Source organism: Spinacia oleracea, chromosome 4 (assembly GCF_020520425.1).
Source record: "Spinacia oleracea cultivar Varoflay chromosome 4, BTI_SOV_V1, whole genome shotgun sequence".
In the NCBI taxonomy this organism is placed as follows: Eukaryota; Viridiplantae; Streptophyta; class Magnoliopsida; order Caryophyllales; family Amaranthaceae; genus Spinacia; species Spinacia oleracea.
In genome coordinates this window covers 165,165,444-165,181,685 of record NC_079490.1, presented here as the reverse complement: position 1 = coordinate 165,181,685, position 16,242 = coordinate 165,165,444, and the positions used below count along the sequence as shown (strand labels likewise).

The window sequence follows — 16,242 nt, the reverse complement described above, 5'->3', positions numbered from 1 at the left end:
TTCACCATCTAAAGCCATAATATGTATTCTACAGGTTTTTTCGGAGGGTGTTAGTGGTGGCGGAGGTGTGGTGGCGGTGGCGGCGGCGACGATCTAGAATTTCACCTACATATCTTAATTAAGAACAGAGAGATTTCGGAGGAGAGAGAAAAAACGTGAGGGGAAGATGGAAAATGAAGAACATTTTAGTGTTCTTGACAGAAAAGTGAGAGGAGGGACGAGGAGAGAGAGAGAGAAAAGTGAAGGAGGTGATATATTGATATGTTCTTGACAGATAAGTGAGAGGATGAAGGAGGAGAGAAAGAGAGTGAGAGGAGCAACGAGGAGAGAGAGAAAAGTGAAGGAGGTCCGAGAAAAGAAGAGAGAGATGAAGATAGGGACGGTTGGGAGGGTGGGTGAATTGGGAAGAGGGAATGAATAAAATAAGGAAAGTAGTGAAATTTAGGTTGGAAAAAAGGTAGAATCTTAGGGTTTTTTGGTAAATAATGGGGAATCTTAGGGTAATTTGGTAAAAAAAACTATGGCTAAAAATAGTAAAGATTCAGTATGGGTACAACAAAAAGAAATGCCAAAAAAGGAAATGAGAACAACAAAAAGGAATGGAGGGAGTAGATGTTAGACTAGATTATAATTTTAGTTTTTGAATGACATATAAAAATATTATGAAGATTTAAATTTAATAAATTAATTACGGAGTATATGTATTTATCTTGTCTTAAATTATTTCTTAGCACATCAAACTTATTTTTTATCTTTTTTTTTTATAGTAAATTTAACTTTAAAAAAATGATAAAGGAGCATATTGATTGATTTTTTTGTTGAATAAGAGAGAAAGAGATCCTCGTCCCCCATCCTTCTGTTATAAGCTTCTCCCTTACAAACTTCACTTGCTCTTCGACCGATAGAGTGAAAGAGAGACGACGACGATCTTCGCAATTCAATCCAAACATTGCAGATCCACCAACAATGGCGCAACCTCTGATTAAGAAAGACGACGATCGCGATGACGAATGTAAACATTTTCTTCCTAATTTACTCCAATTTCTGTTCTTTATTTTGCGACAATTAATTAAATCTTGTGATTTTTTTCTTCTTCTTCTTTTTCGTGATCTATTCGAGTAAATTTAAGCGACATTAGTTGTTCCGATCAATTTCTTGAAATGTCGGATCTGATGAATTAGGGCTGAAATGGTTACCAAACGTGCAATGTGATGTACTTGAATTGAAATTTGTTTGATCACAAGAGTTAGATTAGATCTAGTGAATTTTATGTGTAATTCAATTGGATTGTTGTGTAATTGGATCTGGAAAATGTGTTTGCAGCTGAGTATTCTCCATTTCTGGGAATCGAGAAGGGAGCTGTGCTTCAGGAAGCTAGGGTTTTCAACGATCCTCAGCTTGATCCTAGAAGATGTTCTCAGGTTTTTGACATTTTTTGACTCCGATTTTCGCTTCAATCTCATAAATTACTACTCGTATTTCGCATTTGTTAATTTATCTACTACAATTACGTGCTTAGGTTATTACAAAACTTCTTTACTTGCTAAACCAAGGAGAGTCATTTACAAAGGTTAGTCCTTCAATTCAGTATTCGTCAATGTACAAAAATTTGTATTAGTAAATCGTTATTGTTACATATGCCGCAAACATCTTAGTTGCAGCTTCATGTTTAATCATTTATTAGAATTATTTCAATGGGATCTGCTGTAGGTTGAAGCAACAGAAGTGTTCTTTTCTGTTACCAAATTGTTCCAATCGAAAGATAACGGGTTAAGAAGAATGGTCTATTTGATGATAAAGGAACTCTCGCCTTCTGCTGATGAGGTTAGGTGTTGCAATTGTTATTGTGCCAATATTAGTTTCGTGCTGTGGTAGAATGTTCTAATATGATCTGTGATGCTGACATATGTTTGCCTTTATTTTGAAGGTTATTATTGTTACAAGTTCCTTAATGAAGGACATGAACAGCAAAACTGATATGTACCGGGCAAATGCCATTCGTGTGCTTTGCCGAATCACTGATGGAACACTCCTCACTCAGATTGAACGGTATTTGAAACAAGCTATTGTTGATAAGAACCCTGTTGTTGCCAGTGCTGCACTAGTCAGTGGTATTCACTTGCTCCAGGTTTGTAAATACACCTTCATCAGCTGTTTTAGCGTCCAGATTTTGTTGTCTCTTATCTTTTTTGATCGTTTACTAGACCAACCCTGAGATAGTGAAACGGTGGAGTAACGAGGTGCAAGAGGCTGTTCAGTCACGTGCTGCTCTGGTGCAATTTCACGCTCTAGCTCTGCTTCACCAGGTATGTCTCTGTTAATTTCTCTCCATGTTTGTTATGGTTTCCTATGTGCTTGAGAATCAATGTGAGATGTGTTGCTGCATGTGGTATTACGTTCACATCCCCTGGAGAATACTATTTATGATCAGACGAGTTTGTGTAGTCACCTAAGATGTGCAGGAAGAACATATCTTGTTAAAGTGGCTGAAGCTCATCCTTTGTTGGTCTCAGCAATCTACCACCTGGGTTGTTAAAATTGCAATTTTTGTGACATCCTGCTATTCTATTTTGCTGTCCGTTCAAGAACCAATCAGATCTTGTATCGTGTGCAGGGATCACTAGTTTGACAACGCCATGTACCTTAAAATATGTACTAGTATATCATCTACAACATTTCATCATTTACTAGATGAGAAAAAGAAATGATCTCGTAGCACAACCAGTAAAATATAATTTTTAGCTTTTGCAGAGAACATGAATGTCATAAATTTGTATGAATGAGGCCATTTACAAACAAGACAAGTACAAGAGTAGAGAAATGAAGATAGGGGAGGTTTTTTTACAGAGGGAAAGATACGAGAGGGTTGTACAAGAATAGTGTATGCATGGTGTTATTAAGATAATTCGGTGTTGTAATATTGTAATTTTGAGATGAATTTATCAAATCATTTTACACCTATGCTTAAACAAAATTAGAAAAGAAAAAAAATGGAATTTTGAAGTGGGTGAGCTATATTAAATGAACAAAGAAATATGTTTGATCACGTACAATTTGCTTCAAGTTGTAACTAAGAGGGAAGGCTGAAGCTGTATCATGTTCTGATATTGTGTTTGTCTCAAGAACTATGCATTTGCGGGGATACGTTAAATTGTCGCGTCTCAAGTTGATCTGGCGCTGCCTAAAGATGCATAGTGTAGCAAAGAAGGGAATTGTTGATCCATTTAAATCTAGATATGATACTTACGAAATAACTTGACATTTTGTTGTGTAGTTATTGTATTCTCTTATATTTTGGCAAATAAAATATACACCTTTCACAATTATTGTTTTCTCCTCTTTGTGGTGCATAATGCATTGTGGGACAAGAGCGTAATCTATCCCCAGATATGTTATCCAAAGTTCAAAAAGTTACAAGCTGACCCAATTTCTTCTTCTACCCTTTTTTGGGTTTTTGCCTGTTCATAAAAATGTGTGTTGATAGAGTTGATGGAAGTCGTCAGTTATCTTTCTGTTAACTGTGGACAGCCAAACCGAATGAACCAATTCTACTTAATGCAATTGGGCATTGTTAATCGTCACTCAATTTCTCCTGATCGATGAATTTTCGCAATGACACGTATGCCAAATGTGTAATCAGTCATTTCCTTCACAAAAAAAGTGTAATCAATCATCATATCATTAGTGCTTATTGCAAATGCTTAAATATTTTTCCTGTGTTGTTTATACTTAAAAGGGGAGCTGTCTAAGAATTCTTTTTGGAATTTGCAGATCAGGCAAAATGACCGTTTGGCTGTGAGCAAACTTGTTTCAAACTTGACTAGAGGAACAGTGCGCTCTCCATTGGCACAGTGTCTCTTAATTCGATTTATTAGTCAGGTGCGTGGCTTATGCTAGACCTCTTCCCTTTGGTTTGGTCTACATGTCTGTTTCATTTTGGATGGCTATTCACAAAACTTTTTATGCTGCAGGTTATCCAAGAGTCTGGAGCTACTCAAACAGGTGATCGACCATTTTATGACTATCTTGAAGCTTGCCTTCGTCACAAGGCAGAAATGGTTATTTTTGAAGCTGCAAGAGCAATAACCGAGCTAAGTGGTGTTACAAGCCGGGAGTTGACTCCAGCAATCACTGTCCTTCAGCTGTTTCTCAGCTCTTCAAAGCCCGTCCTTCGTTTTGCAGCTGTTCGTACTTTGAACAAGGTAAGCTTTTTCCTGTAATTGCTCCTGTTCTTTCTGCAGTCACACTGTCTTCCACTATTGCCCAAGTAATTAAACGTAAGGTTTCGTATGTGCTATAGCAGACTTTCTCGCTGTCTGCATTAAGATTAGTGTTTCAGATTATTACATTGACTTAAATAACTTTCCTATTCCCTTTTTTTCTCAATTTGACAAACTTTGTTATTTAGGAAAATTGCAACTTGCAATGCTCATTTCATTAAATAAAAAATCCCAGTCTTAACTCATGAATTGAAACCGGTATCAGCAGATCTGTAGTTCACTAGCATTTATTTTTTCTTTCTTTTTTCTTTTTTTTTTTTTTCTTTTCCTTTTTGGTTTTCTGTAATTCATCTCTGGCCAGAATTTTGAAACTAAACAGACATAGTAGGTACTTATTATTGATCATGGTTGAATAGGCTGTGATGGACTATCTTTTTGGTTCCTCTCTTGGTTCTATAATTTAAACTCACATTTATTTGATATCTTTGTTGTTCTGTAGGTTGCTATGATGCATCCCATGGCAGTGACGAACTGCAACATTGATATGGAAAGCCTTATCTCTGATCAGAATAGAAGCATTGCCACTCTTGCCATTACAACTCTTCTAAAGACTGGTAATGAATCGAGTGTAGACCGCCTCATGAAACAAATTACAAACTTCATGTCAGACATTGCCGATGAGTTCAAGATTGTTGTTGTTGAAGCCATAAGATCTCTTTGTCTGAAGTTCCCTCTGAAATTTAGATCTCTGTATGTGTACTAGTTTTGTTTACTTTTAAGCAGTTGCTACATGTCTTCCTTTCTTTAGATTATATCTGGAAGTTTTATTTTAGGATAATTGATGACTGATCTTTTCCAAATGACACTGTTTCAGGATGAATTTCTTGAGCAATATTCTCCGAGAAGAAGGTGGTTTTGATTATAAGAAGGCAATTGTTGACTCTATTGTCATTCTTATTAGAGATATCCCAGATGCAAAAGAAAGTGGGCTTCTGCACCTTTGTGAATTCATTGAGGACTGTGAATTTACATATCTTTCCACTCAGGTACAGTCCACATCTTTCTACATTGTGATTTAGTAATCTTTTTCATAGTTTATTTGTGAATCAGTTAGTCATTAGCTCTAATCTTACTGTTTGCTACTGATATTAATGTTTTTGATTTATCCAGATTCTGCATTTCTTGGGTGTTGAGGGGCCAAAGACATCAGATCCCAGCAAATATATACGGTACATCTACAACAGGGTAATTCTTGAGAACGCCACTGTTAGAGCCAGTGCTGTGAGCACTTTGGCGAAATTCGGTGCCATGGTTGATTCACTGAAGGTATTATACTCGGTTTTATTGTTTTCAATATGTACTAATTTGATGGCCACTGATGATGGTGGGCTCTTTCTTGTGCAGCCCCGCATCTTCATTCTGTTGAGACGCTGCCTATTTGACAGTGATGATGAGGTGAATCTCATTCCTTGTGCTAGAATATTGCCTATCATACATGGACATTTGTCTTTCTAACAAATAAACATAGTATTGTGGAAACCCATTGGACCCACTGTACCATTATCTTTGTCCAGAATTGGTCATGGAAAATAGGATTTCTAAGGGTAACTCTTATTTTTTAGGGCATGTCATATATGTCACTCTTTTTGCTTTCTCTTGATAGTAAATTTTGATGCCTTTCTGGGCCGTCTCTTCAACTTATGATGTACTCTCTACGCAAAAAAAAAGCCTTTTCAGGTTTGCGCACAGGTCTTTAGACAATCATGATGACGGAACAATAACACATTAACCTTGAGGGTTAACAACCTTACAACCTTCACGATAAAAAGTTGCATTTGTTTACTTTTTCACAAGGGTTGGTGATCCTGTCAGTTGAACATTTTTTAATCACCCAAATTTCCCTCACTGGTACCCACTATTGAATTAATTTTGTTTGGTAAGAAAAGTATTAACCACACTAGTAAAATCCCTGTAAGGGCCAGATCAGAAAGTTGATTGTATTTTAATATTGAGTTCCTGAATTGACTGTTATTTTTCGGACAATCATTAATTAGTAAGTAATTTTGGATGGAGGGAGTGTAGCAAACTAACCATGGGTAGCCTGAGATCAATTATCCCTACAAACCTACAAAGTACTAGCAATCAAGAAGTGGACATTGGTTCTGACCTTTCATAATTCCTTTTTGATGTATGTTCCTTAGACAGAGACATTGACAGTTATTGGAGCTCAGTGCACCTTCGAGCGGTCCTACTCTTGCTCTTCATTATGCGCCATGCATTGTACACCATTCTTTCATGCTTGCTCCAAGAAAGATGATAAAGTTGACTGTCTTTAGGATAATTTGCATATCCAATATTTTAGACTAGTATATAGACAGAGATTTCCTTTATGAATTTGTTGGGTAATGCTGGGCTTTATCTTTCTTTAAGATAGCCATGACCTTCTTATGAGTGTTAACTGACTCTCTGGTGTTGTTGGCAGGTTCGTGATAGGGCAACACTCTATCTAAATACTCTGGGAGGTGATGGCGCAGTTGTTGAAACTGATGAAGACTCGAAGGAATTTCTCTTCGGATCTCTGGATGTCCCCCTATCCAATCTGGAGACTAGTCTGAAGAACTATGTAAGCATATTTCTAGGGTCACCCTAAGATTTCAATGAAAATTTGAAATAATTTATTCATTAATTTGTTTCACATGCAGGAGCCCTCTGAAGAACCATTCGACATTAACTCTGTTCCCAAGGAGGTCAAGTCTCAGCCGCTTGCTGAGAAGAAAGCAACAAACAAGAAGCACCCTGGGTTGGATACTCCTCTTGCTGCCCCTTCAACTGGCGTGGATGCTTATGAGAAATTACTTTCCTCTATTTCAGAATTCTCGTCCTTTGGCAAGCTCTTTAAGGTTTGTTGATTTAACCTTTTGTTTTTACGGGGAGGGGTAGGGGAGGGTTGATATTGGGTGGCTATTAAGTTCGATTCTGCTTGTAAAGTATGTTGACTAATATGCTCTTTACTTTCCAGTCTTCAGCGCCTTTTGAGCTTACTGAACCAGAGACAGAATACGCAGTTAATGTTGTCAAGCATGTATATGATGGACACATTGTGTTCCAGTACAACTGCACCAACACTATCCCCGAGCAACTACTAGAAGATGTAAGTCCTTTTAAGTATCAGAAAATGGTATATCTATACTCTTCAATCTCATCTATTGACCTTTTGGGGTATTGCCTGTGTGCTGCTAGGTTACCGTTATGGTAGATGCTTCTGAAGCAGAGGAATTTTCTGAAATAGCATCCAAGCCTCTCAGGTCTCTTCCATATGACACTCCTGGACAGACATTTGTGGCGTTTCAGAAGCCTGAAGGAGTGCCTGCTGTGGGCAAATTTTCAAATAACTTGAGATTCATCGTTAAGGAGGTATACTTTATTGAAAATGTTATGAATTGATTTCTATATCTAGTATTTTTCTGTTTATTTTTGGTGACATATGGTTTGGAATACTTTGTATTGAATTTCTACTGTTCACTCCTCACCTGTTGGAGTTCTCCTCTGCAGTTTGGGTGGTAATATAGGGACGAGAAAACTGTTATGTGATGTTTCTGTGAAATCTTGTGATGATAACATATTTTTTCTTTGTACAGGGCTTATAAAAAGTGTAGCTTTTTTCTCTGCATAAATGTTGCTTTCTTTGCATAGTATAAAAATGTAGCTTTTTTCTCTGCATAAATGTAAGTATGGCTGAAATCAAACAGGAATTTTCTGCAGATTTAAATTTCAGCTTTTGGTCTGACATCTATGTTTTATACGAAGTATATGTCAGCTTCATCCGTTTTGTCTATCTTAAGTACGTGTTGGAAACTCAACAATCCAACAAAGATATGGATTCCTTACTTGACACTTTGAATTTTATTCCAAAACCTCTATAAATCTATAATCATAATCCATATATTTATAGTAAATATTAGAAAGGGAGTGCCGGAGTGTAGATAATTTTAAGCAAAACCAACCCTTAGAAGGTTGGTTTTAGAAGTCCATCTTCTCTGAAATATTTTGTAATGTGAAAAGACATGCAAAAGTAGAGTTGGCTTTCTCTCGCAAAAAATAAAAAAGCTGTCTCAAGGTTGGGTAATACAGTTATATTTATTGGTATGCTTGGGAAACAATTGGAAAAGTAGGTTAGGTTGAATAATACAGTTATATTTGTTGGTGCAGGTTGATCCATCTACTGGTGAGGTTGTAGAAGAAGATGGTATGGAAGAAGACTACCAGCTTGAAGACGTGGATGTTGTGGCAGCAGATTACATGTTGAGAGTTGGTGTTTCTAATTTCAGAAATGCTTGGGAAAGCATCGGCGCCGACTTTGAGAAAGTGGACGAATATGGCCTGGGCCCAAGGGAGAGCCTGACAGAAGCAGTAAATGCTGTTATCAGCCTTCTTGGCATGCAACCTTGTGAGGTAAGCGAAGAGGAATAATTGACTTGAATGTTTCTAATAAACTAGCCAGATATCTGTTAATCTTTTGGTAAAAGAAATCTGGGAGTGGCATTCACTTTTCCTTATTTTAGGATCCATTTTCCTTTTAATATTTGGAAGGTGAATGCAAGCTCAATCCTATCCGTCCCTCACCTCTCTTCCTCTTTCCTCTCTCTCCCCTACCCTCTCCTCTCCTCCCCTCCCCTCCCCTCCCCTCGATATTACTAAGGGTGCATTCTATTCACCTGATTTTCACTTATTTTTTTTGAACTTATTTTATCAAAACTTATTTTAGTTATAAATTGTACTTGGTCAACCCTTATTTTTCTTGAACTTATCTGAACTTATTTTTTATTTTTCCTGAAATAAGTGGAAATAAGGTGAACAGAACAGAGCCAAACGCTCTTAACATCTACCAGAGCATGAGAAAACTTTTTGCTATTGTGGCATTACAGATATTAGCTTGTTTCAACCAGCTTCTGTTTTCTTTCCTTGTGAAGCAGTCATAGATTAGTAGCTTGGCTGATAAAATTTTATCAGCCTCTTTAAGCTAGAGAAGGAAAACTCGTGCTTCCTGTCTCTGGTTAATCGTTTAGGTTATTTTCCCCCAACTACATGTCGCTATTATTATTTTCATTGGCAGAAGGCAAAATAAGAATATGCTGATAACTCTTTCCCTTAATTTATGATATGATATGATTTTCAGGGTACTGAAGTGGTTCCAAACAATTCAAGGTCGCACACATGCCTGCTTTCTGGTGTATTTATTGGCGGTTTGAAGGTTCTTGTTCGGTTGCAATTTGGTCTTGATTCAAGCAGAGAAGTGGCGATGAAGCTCGCTGTTAGATCAGAAGATGAAGCTGTCAGTGACACAATCCACGAAATCGTTGCAAGCGGTTAAACCAGTAAATGTTGATTTTTTTTAGGTGAATGTCATATCATAGTGTGTGGGGGCGGGAACGTGATATGCTAGTTGTAGAGATGAGGATTTTCCCCATACAAAGCAAGGTTTGCCCGATTAAATTCATTACAGTTTCCTTTTCAGTTCTGCAAATTCTGTCTATGACATAATTGCTATATAGTAGTCAAGGCTGGTTCATGTCGGTAATGGGGCTTCACTGGCAGTTACAAAATGTACCCTTTGCCCTCAAACAAAATTCTCAAGTTCTTTTTCTTTTTCTTTTCTAATATTGTGTATGAATTTATCCATTTTTTTCCTCAGTATCATGAGATATATGTTGTGTATTCAGTAAAAATGCTGTACAATAAGATGTTATTGCTACTCTCTTTTTTGAAACAGTTGAGGACTTTTATATTACTGGTACTTTAATAGGCACACTGCAGTATCGTTTTTCTCTATATCCCAAGTAGTTTAGTACTTTAGAGGCAAATCCAGACTACTACTCTTTCTGTCTCTTTTTGTTCTTTACGTTTGGCCTCTTGCACGTTTATTAATGACTAATTAATGTGTATTGTGATTCTTATATGTTTATTTTAAAACATGGAAAATTACGTTTATTTATAATGTTCACTTTTAACAAAATTATGATATTGAGAATATGAGAAAAATTTAGGCAAATTTGCCAAAAAGGACCTTTTATAACACAAATTTTGCGAGAAAGGACCTTATATAATTTTTTTTGTGAAAACACACCTTAAAGTAATTTTTTTTGCGAGAAAGGACCTAAGGAAATTTTCCGGCATTGACTGAGCTTTTCCGGCCATTGGCTTGCACGTGAGCAGCACGCGTGGCTTACGTTGGCTAAAGACATTGATTTTCCCAAGTCTTGAATTTTCAAACTTGATTTTATTTCGACTTTTTTTTCAACTTTAGGTTTTAAATCTTAGAATTTTGGAGCAAAATTGGGTGTAATTAGCAAAATAAAGCCACACGTGCTTCTCACGTGCAAGTCAATGGCCGGAAAAGCTCAGTCAATGCCGAAAATTTACTTTTGGTTGTCTTTCGCAAAAAAAAAAGTACATTAAGGTGTGATTTCACCAAAAAAAAATTATATAAGGTCCTTTCTCGCAAAAAAATTTACATTAAGGTGTGATTTCACAAAAAAAATTATATAAGGTCCTTTCTCACAAAATTTGGATTATAAAAGGTCATTTTTAACAAATTTGCCAAAAATTTAATGTTCTAATAGAAAGATGTGAGAAATTAAATAACCCAATGAATTTAATTGGTTAAAATAATCATTGGACACCAATTTTAAAAGAATATTAAAACATTTATGTGATAATATAAAAAGAAATGTAAAGAACATTTTGAGACACCCATATCTCCACCAGGACATACTCAAACGCATTCAGGCATACGAACTCAAGAATGATCCCAACTTATGCGACTTAGTGTACTGGAAAGGCTCTAGTAAAGGGAAGTTCACTATTAAATCGGCTCTAAGCTTGATGAGACACGAAACTGATGTGCTAGATGGAGAGTGTTGGGATGCTATCTGGCACGCACCTGTGCAACAAAGGGTTCGTGCATTCTTGTGGATAGCCTGTCACGATAGATTAATGGGCGATCTCAGACCACTCCCATCAATGGAAAAAAAAAAACTCCTCACCACTATCTCTCTACCACTTTCTTACTCCTCCACATCACTTTCCTCACATACAAATTTTGTTACAACAAACTCATCCCACCAATGAGCAAAATAAAAAACTCCTCACCACTTTTACTTTTACTATTCACTAAACTCCACCACACTTTCTATTTCCCACATACTCCATCCTTTTTGTATTTATTCAATTATATTAATAACTTAAATGAATTTTAACAATTAGTTAAGATAAATTATTTAATTTACGTTAATCATTTTATTTACGTTATTTTTATATCTATTTTTAATACTATAAATTTTATTGAAAATATTTCATAAATTTAAATAAAATAAAGGGACATAATTGAATAAATACATAATAGATGGACTAAACACACTATGTCATAAACTAAAACATCATAAAGCCAAAATATGATTAAAAAAAATTACGATAAATCAAACGCAACCACTAAAATAACAACTCTTCTTCGAGGCATGAGTTTAATGATTATTGCCTCCATACTTTTGCCAGTTATGCTCAATTAAATCCTCTTTCAAAGAGTGATGAATTTGACTGCTACGCAAAGCTGTTATTCTCCCCAATAATGCGTTAATGGAGTAGGGTTGTCCAGTCTGGAACTCAAAGGGTTCACCATTATTCACTGTTGCGGTTAAGCTCGAAAGATCTTCTTCATAGTACCTTCGTAACACATCAGCTCGGACATACATATCTCGTTCATCCTCAACTATCATGTTGTGTAAGATGATACAAGCCTTCATTATATCGCCTAATATATCTTCATCGTAAGCTAGAGATGGTTGTCGTACAATGGCGAATCTTGCTTGCAAAACTCCGAATGCACGTTCAACATCCTTACAAACATGCGCTTGTCTGTTAGCAAACAACCTTTCCGTTTCAAGTTGGGGACGAGAAAATCCTTGAATGAACGTAGCCCAATTTGGATAAATACCATCTGTGAGGTAGTACCCCATGTTGTATTCATGTCCATTCACCTGAAAAGTGATAGGAGGTGCCTTACCTGTCAAAACATCATCAAAAACAGGAGAACGGTGCAGAACATTAAGGTCATTAGATGAACCAGGAATACCAAAAAATGAATGCCAAATCCATAGATCTTGATCTGCAACAGCTTCAAGAATTAGGGACGTTTTCCCGCTGCGTCCTTGGTATTGACCTCTCCATGCGGTAGGACAGTTCTTCCATTCCCAGTGCATACAATCAATACTACCGATCATGCCTGGAAATCCGCGCATTTCATTTTGATAAAGGATTCTCCTTAAGTCTTCATCTGTAGGACTTCTTAGGTAATCCTCTTCAAAATGCTTGATTACCCCTTGAGTGAAATGTAATAATGATTTTTTTGAAGTTGTTTCACCCATTCGCAGATATTCATCAATTGCATCCGGAGCCAAACCATATGCTAACATTCTGATAGCTGCAGTGCATTTTTGCAATCCTGACCAACTTCGAGACTGAGATGCAACCTTAATTGGTTGATTTAGGTTGACGGGCAATGGATGTGTCATGATCGGTTCCTGTGTCTCCATAACACGTTCCTCTATAGCTTCACGGTCAACAATAGTGTTAGCATAAAAAGATTGTTGAAAATTTTGAGAGGAAGAATTACCCTGCGAATAAGAATCATAGTCGGGATGCTGATTGTTGTCAGAGTTAAGATCAAAATCATCAAAATTGTTTTCTAAATTTTGAGAATAGTAATTAGGGTCCATTTTATTTTTAAAAAATACGCAAGCACACTAATAAGTAACAATAATAATTTTAACAGTAAATACACCTAGTAACAATAATAATAATAATAATAATAATAATAATAATAATAATAATAATAATAATAAAAATAAAAATAATAATAATAATAATGACAATAATAATAATAATAATGATAATAATAACAACAACAACAATAATAATAATAATAATAATAATAATAATAAAATGCTCTCAACAGGGGCGATTAGGGTTCGTATTATGGGCGATTAGGGGCTCCACGTCAATATTCCGGCGACATACAAGGCTATTCCGACGACGATTCTTTAGGTGAAGGTTAGACGGCGGTTTCAGGGTGCTTTAGGTGCGGTTTCGGGTGGTTTCTCAGGCGGTTACGGGTGCAGTTTTGGTGCAGTTTCGGGTGGTTTCTCAGGCGGTTACGGGTGCGTTTTCCGATCAGGCGCTATTCGTGGTAAATTCTGGTGCAGTTGGGTTTTTCAGTTTGAATTAATACGGTGCTGTTGTTCGTTCGGTTGCGGTGATTTTTTTGATTCGATCGTTCTGTTTGTGGTGTTGTTCAGTTTCGACGGGAGTTTCGGTGGTTGTTGTGTTGGTGTGTGGGCGGTTGATGCGTTGGTGTGTGGGTGTTTCGGTGGTTGTCTTGCGGTTACAGTTGCTGTGTTGGTGCAGGGTGGTTGCTGAGTTTTGGACGGTTGCAGTTTTGGGTGGTGTCACATTTTGTTCGTTTGATTTGTGCTTTGCTGTTTCGACGGGTGTTCGCTGTTTGTTGTGGGCGTTTGTGGAGCAGCAAACCACGACCTCTTTGGGAGTTGCTCCATAATCTCACGGCTTGTCATTTGCTAAATTGTCTTGTTGCTGTGACTTGTTGTTAGCTTGTCTCGGCAGTTGTTGTTCGGTTTTCCGGCGAGTGATCGTTGAGGTTGGTAGTGGGTACGTTGGTGTTACTTTTTGGTTGAAGTGCTTTGATATGGCGGCTTCCGTGGAGAAGTTTCATTGCCCTTTTGTGGGTCTTAGCGGGTGCCAGGATGGAGGTGGGCGTGGTATGGTAAGGAGTTCTCTGATCACTCACTTACGGGATCGTCATTGTTGCTCTGGTGTGCGGGATGTCACCCGTCATTCCCTTACTACCAATTTGCAGGTTTTTTCTACGGCTGAGGTGACCTTTCGTCGTATGGGAATTTGGCTGTGTGGAGATTGTTTCAAGACACATACTCATCGTACTAGGTGTCGACATGGCAGTGGGTCTAGTACTGTTTTTGTGGACCCACCTAATTCTGGGGATGGTATTATTCGTTTTATTCTCTACGGTATTCAAAAGCCTCAAGCTCCTACTGCCGAGCTGTCTTCTTCTGATGCGCCTCGAGAACATCATTTTTCTTTTGATGTTGCTCTTCTAGACACTTTATTGTCTAAGCGGTTGCGTACTGTGAAATCCATCCCTCCCAAATGTCGTTTGGGTTTTTCGCGAGTTCTAAAAGGGGCGCTTGATAAGGTGATTTGCAGACCAGATGACATCGCTTGTTGGGTTCAGTTGCTCGTGTTGCCTCTTTGTGTGCTCTCGACTTTTTCTCCGCGAAGTAATCGTGAGTGTTCCTCTGGTGTTAGGCGGCGACGACAGGAAGAGAGTATCACCTCTGCTATTCGTTCTTGGGGTGAGCCTGGTGGTTTTGAGCAACTTGTCATCGACACATTGGCTAGCGTATCACCATTGGATGTTGACGAAGACCAGGATTTGGCGGAGCGTAATATTAAGCAATGCAAGAGAAAGATTTCTGACGGTCACTACACTACTGCTGTTAGAGTTCTTTCGTCCTCAGGTCTTGCCCCTTACAGTGATGCTACTCTGGCAGATTTGCAAGCAAAGCACCCTTCCTTTCCAGTACCTACCTTACCGGATATCCCTGTTGATCATCACCTTACTGCTACCTCCGCTGTTGTGTTGGAGCAGATTAGGGGCTTTCCGCGGGGTACTTCGTGCGGTAGAGATGGCTTGGGTGCTCAACACCTTTTGGATTGCTTGGGTGGTGCTGCTGTAGCTGTCTCTGATGAGTTGGTGGATGCTATTACTCAGGTAGTTAATCTTTTTCTTGCTGGAAAGTGTCCTGGTGAGCTTGGAGGATATATTGCTAGTGCTCCTCTTACGCCACTTGTTAAGCCTGGTGGTGGTATTCGGCCTATTGCTGTGGGCACTATTTGGAGGCGCCTTGTTTCTAAGGTCGGGGCTGCTTTGATTGGTCCGCGTTTAGGAAACTACTTCGGAGGGCTTCAGTTTGGAATTGGGATTCCAGCAGGTGGTGAGGCTATTCTCCATGCTGTCAATCGTTTGGTTGAGGCTCGTGGGGCTGATGTTGGCCTCTCTATGTTATTGGTGGATTTTCGGAATGCGTTCAATTTAGTTGATCGATCGGCTTTGTTGCGTGAGGTTCGGCTACATTGTCCTGCTCTTTCGCGTTGGGTTGAATTCTGCTACTCTTCTCCAGCGCGGCTGTATTAAAGGGAGCATACCTTGTGGTCTTGTCAAGGTGTGCAGCAAGGGGATCCTCTCGGCCCTTTGCTTTTCTCTCTGGTTCTACATCCACTGGTGTGTCGAATCAGAGACTATTTCGATCTATCTTTTCAGGCTTGGTACACTACTAGAAAAAGGACATTTAACAACGAACAATTGCGTCGTTAAAAGCCTCAATTTTCGTCGTTAAAACTTGTAACGACGGTTATGATGTTCGTTGTAACAGATTCCGTCGTTATTGGCTTTAACGACGATGTTCGTCGTTAATAATTAATGTTTATTAACGACAAATTATAATTTCGTCGTTAAGCATTAACGACGGATGATCGGTTCGTCGTTAACAATTAACGACGGATTACCGTTTCGCCGTTAACAATTAACGACGAAATCACAATTTGTCGTTAATTATTAACGACGAAATCACAATTCGTCGTTAATTATTAACGACGAAGTTATAATTTCATCGTTAAAAGTTAACAACGAAACAGTGATCCGTCGTTAATGCTTAACGAAGAAACAATAATTCGTCGTTAAATACTTATTCACGATGATCAATTAAGCAATAACGACCAAAAATACCCTCGTAAAATGTCATCCCAACAATAAAAAAAATTAAATTTTGGCAATAACAACGAACTATTATGTAGTGAACATTACAATCATAATAACATTATTTACATTTTTCAAAACACCTACATTTTCTCTATAAAACAATATACAAAACTA

The 16,242-nt window shown here is 37.8% G+C and overlaps 2 protein-coding genes across 3 annotated transcripts; one reads left to right on the top strand and one right to left on the bottom strand.

Moving 5' to 3' along the window:
* The first annotated feature begins 737 nt into the window (after window positions 1–737).
* LOC110805519 (coatomer subunit gamma) lies at window positions 738–10,026 on the top strand. 2 transcript variants are annotated; one of them, XM_022011138.2, is made up of 18 exons: window positions 738–1,012; window positions 1,324–1,421; window positions 1,520–1,570; window positions 1,711–1,824; window positions 1,928–2,128; window positions 2,205–2,306; window positions 3,772–3,879; window positions 3,972–4,202; window positions 4,720–4,970; window positions 5,095–5,266; window positions 5,391–5,546; window positions 5,625–5,675; window positions 6,703–6,843; window positions 6,923–7,120; window positions 7,240–7,371; window positions 7,461–7,634; window positions 8,430–8,672; window positions 9,397–10,026. In XM_022011138.2, the coding sequence occupies exons 1-18, from the start codon at window positions 967–969 to the stop codon at window positions 9,589–9,591; spliced, it is 2,664 nt and encodes an 887-aa protein (XP_021866830.1). In that variant the 5' UTR covers window positions 738–966; the 3' UTR covers window positions 9,592–10,026. The 2 variants fall into 2 exon arrangements, with proteins under 2 accessions (XP_021866830.1, XP_021866831.2); XM_022011139.2 differs by lacking the exons at window positions 738–1,012; window positions 1,324–1,421; window positions 1,520–1,570; ... (1 more) ...; window positions 1,928–2,128; window positions 2,205–2,306 and adding an exon at window positions 3,470–3,662.
* Window positions 10,027–11,740: 1,714 nt separating this feature from the next.
* LOC110805518 (uncharacterized) lies at window positions 11,741–12,991 on the bottom strand. The gene has a single exon (XM_022011137.2). The coding sequence runs from the start codon at window positions 12,989–12,991 to the stop codon at window positions 11,741–11,743; it is 1,251 nt and encodes a 416-aa protein (XP_021866829.2).
* Between the last annotated feature and the right edge of the window lie 3,251 nt (window positions 12,992–16,242).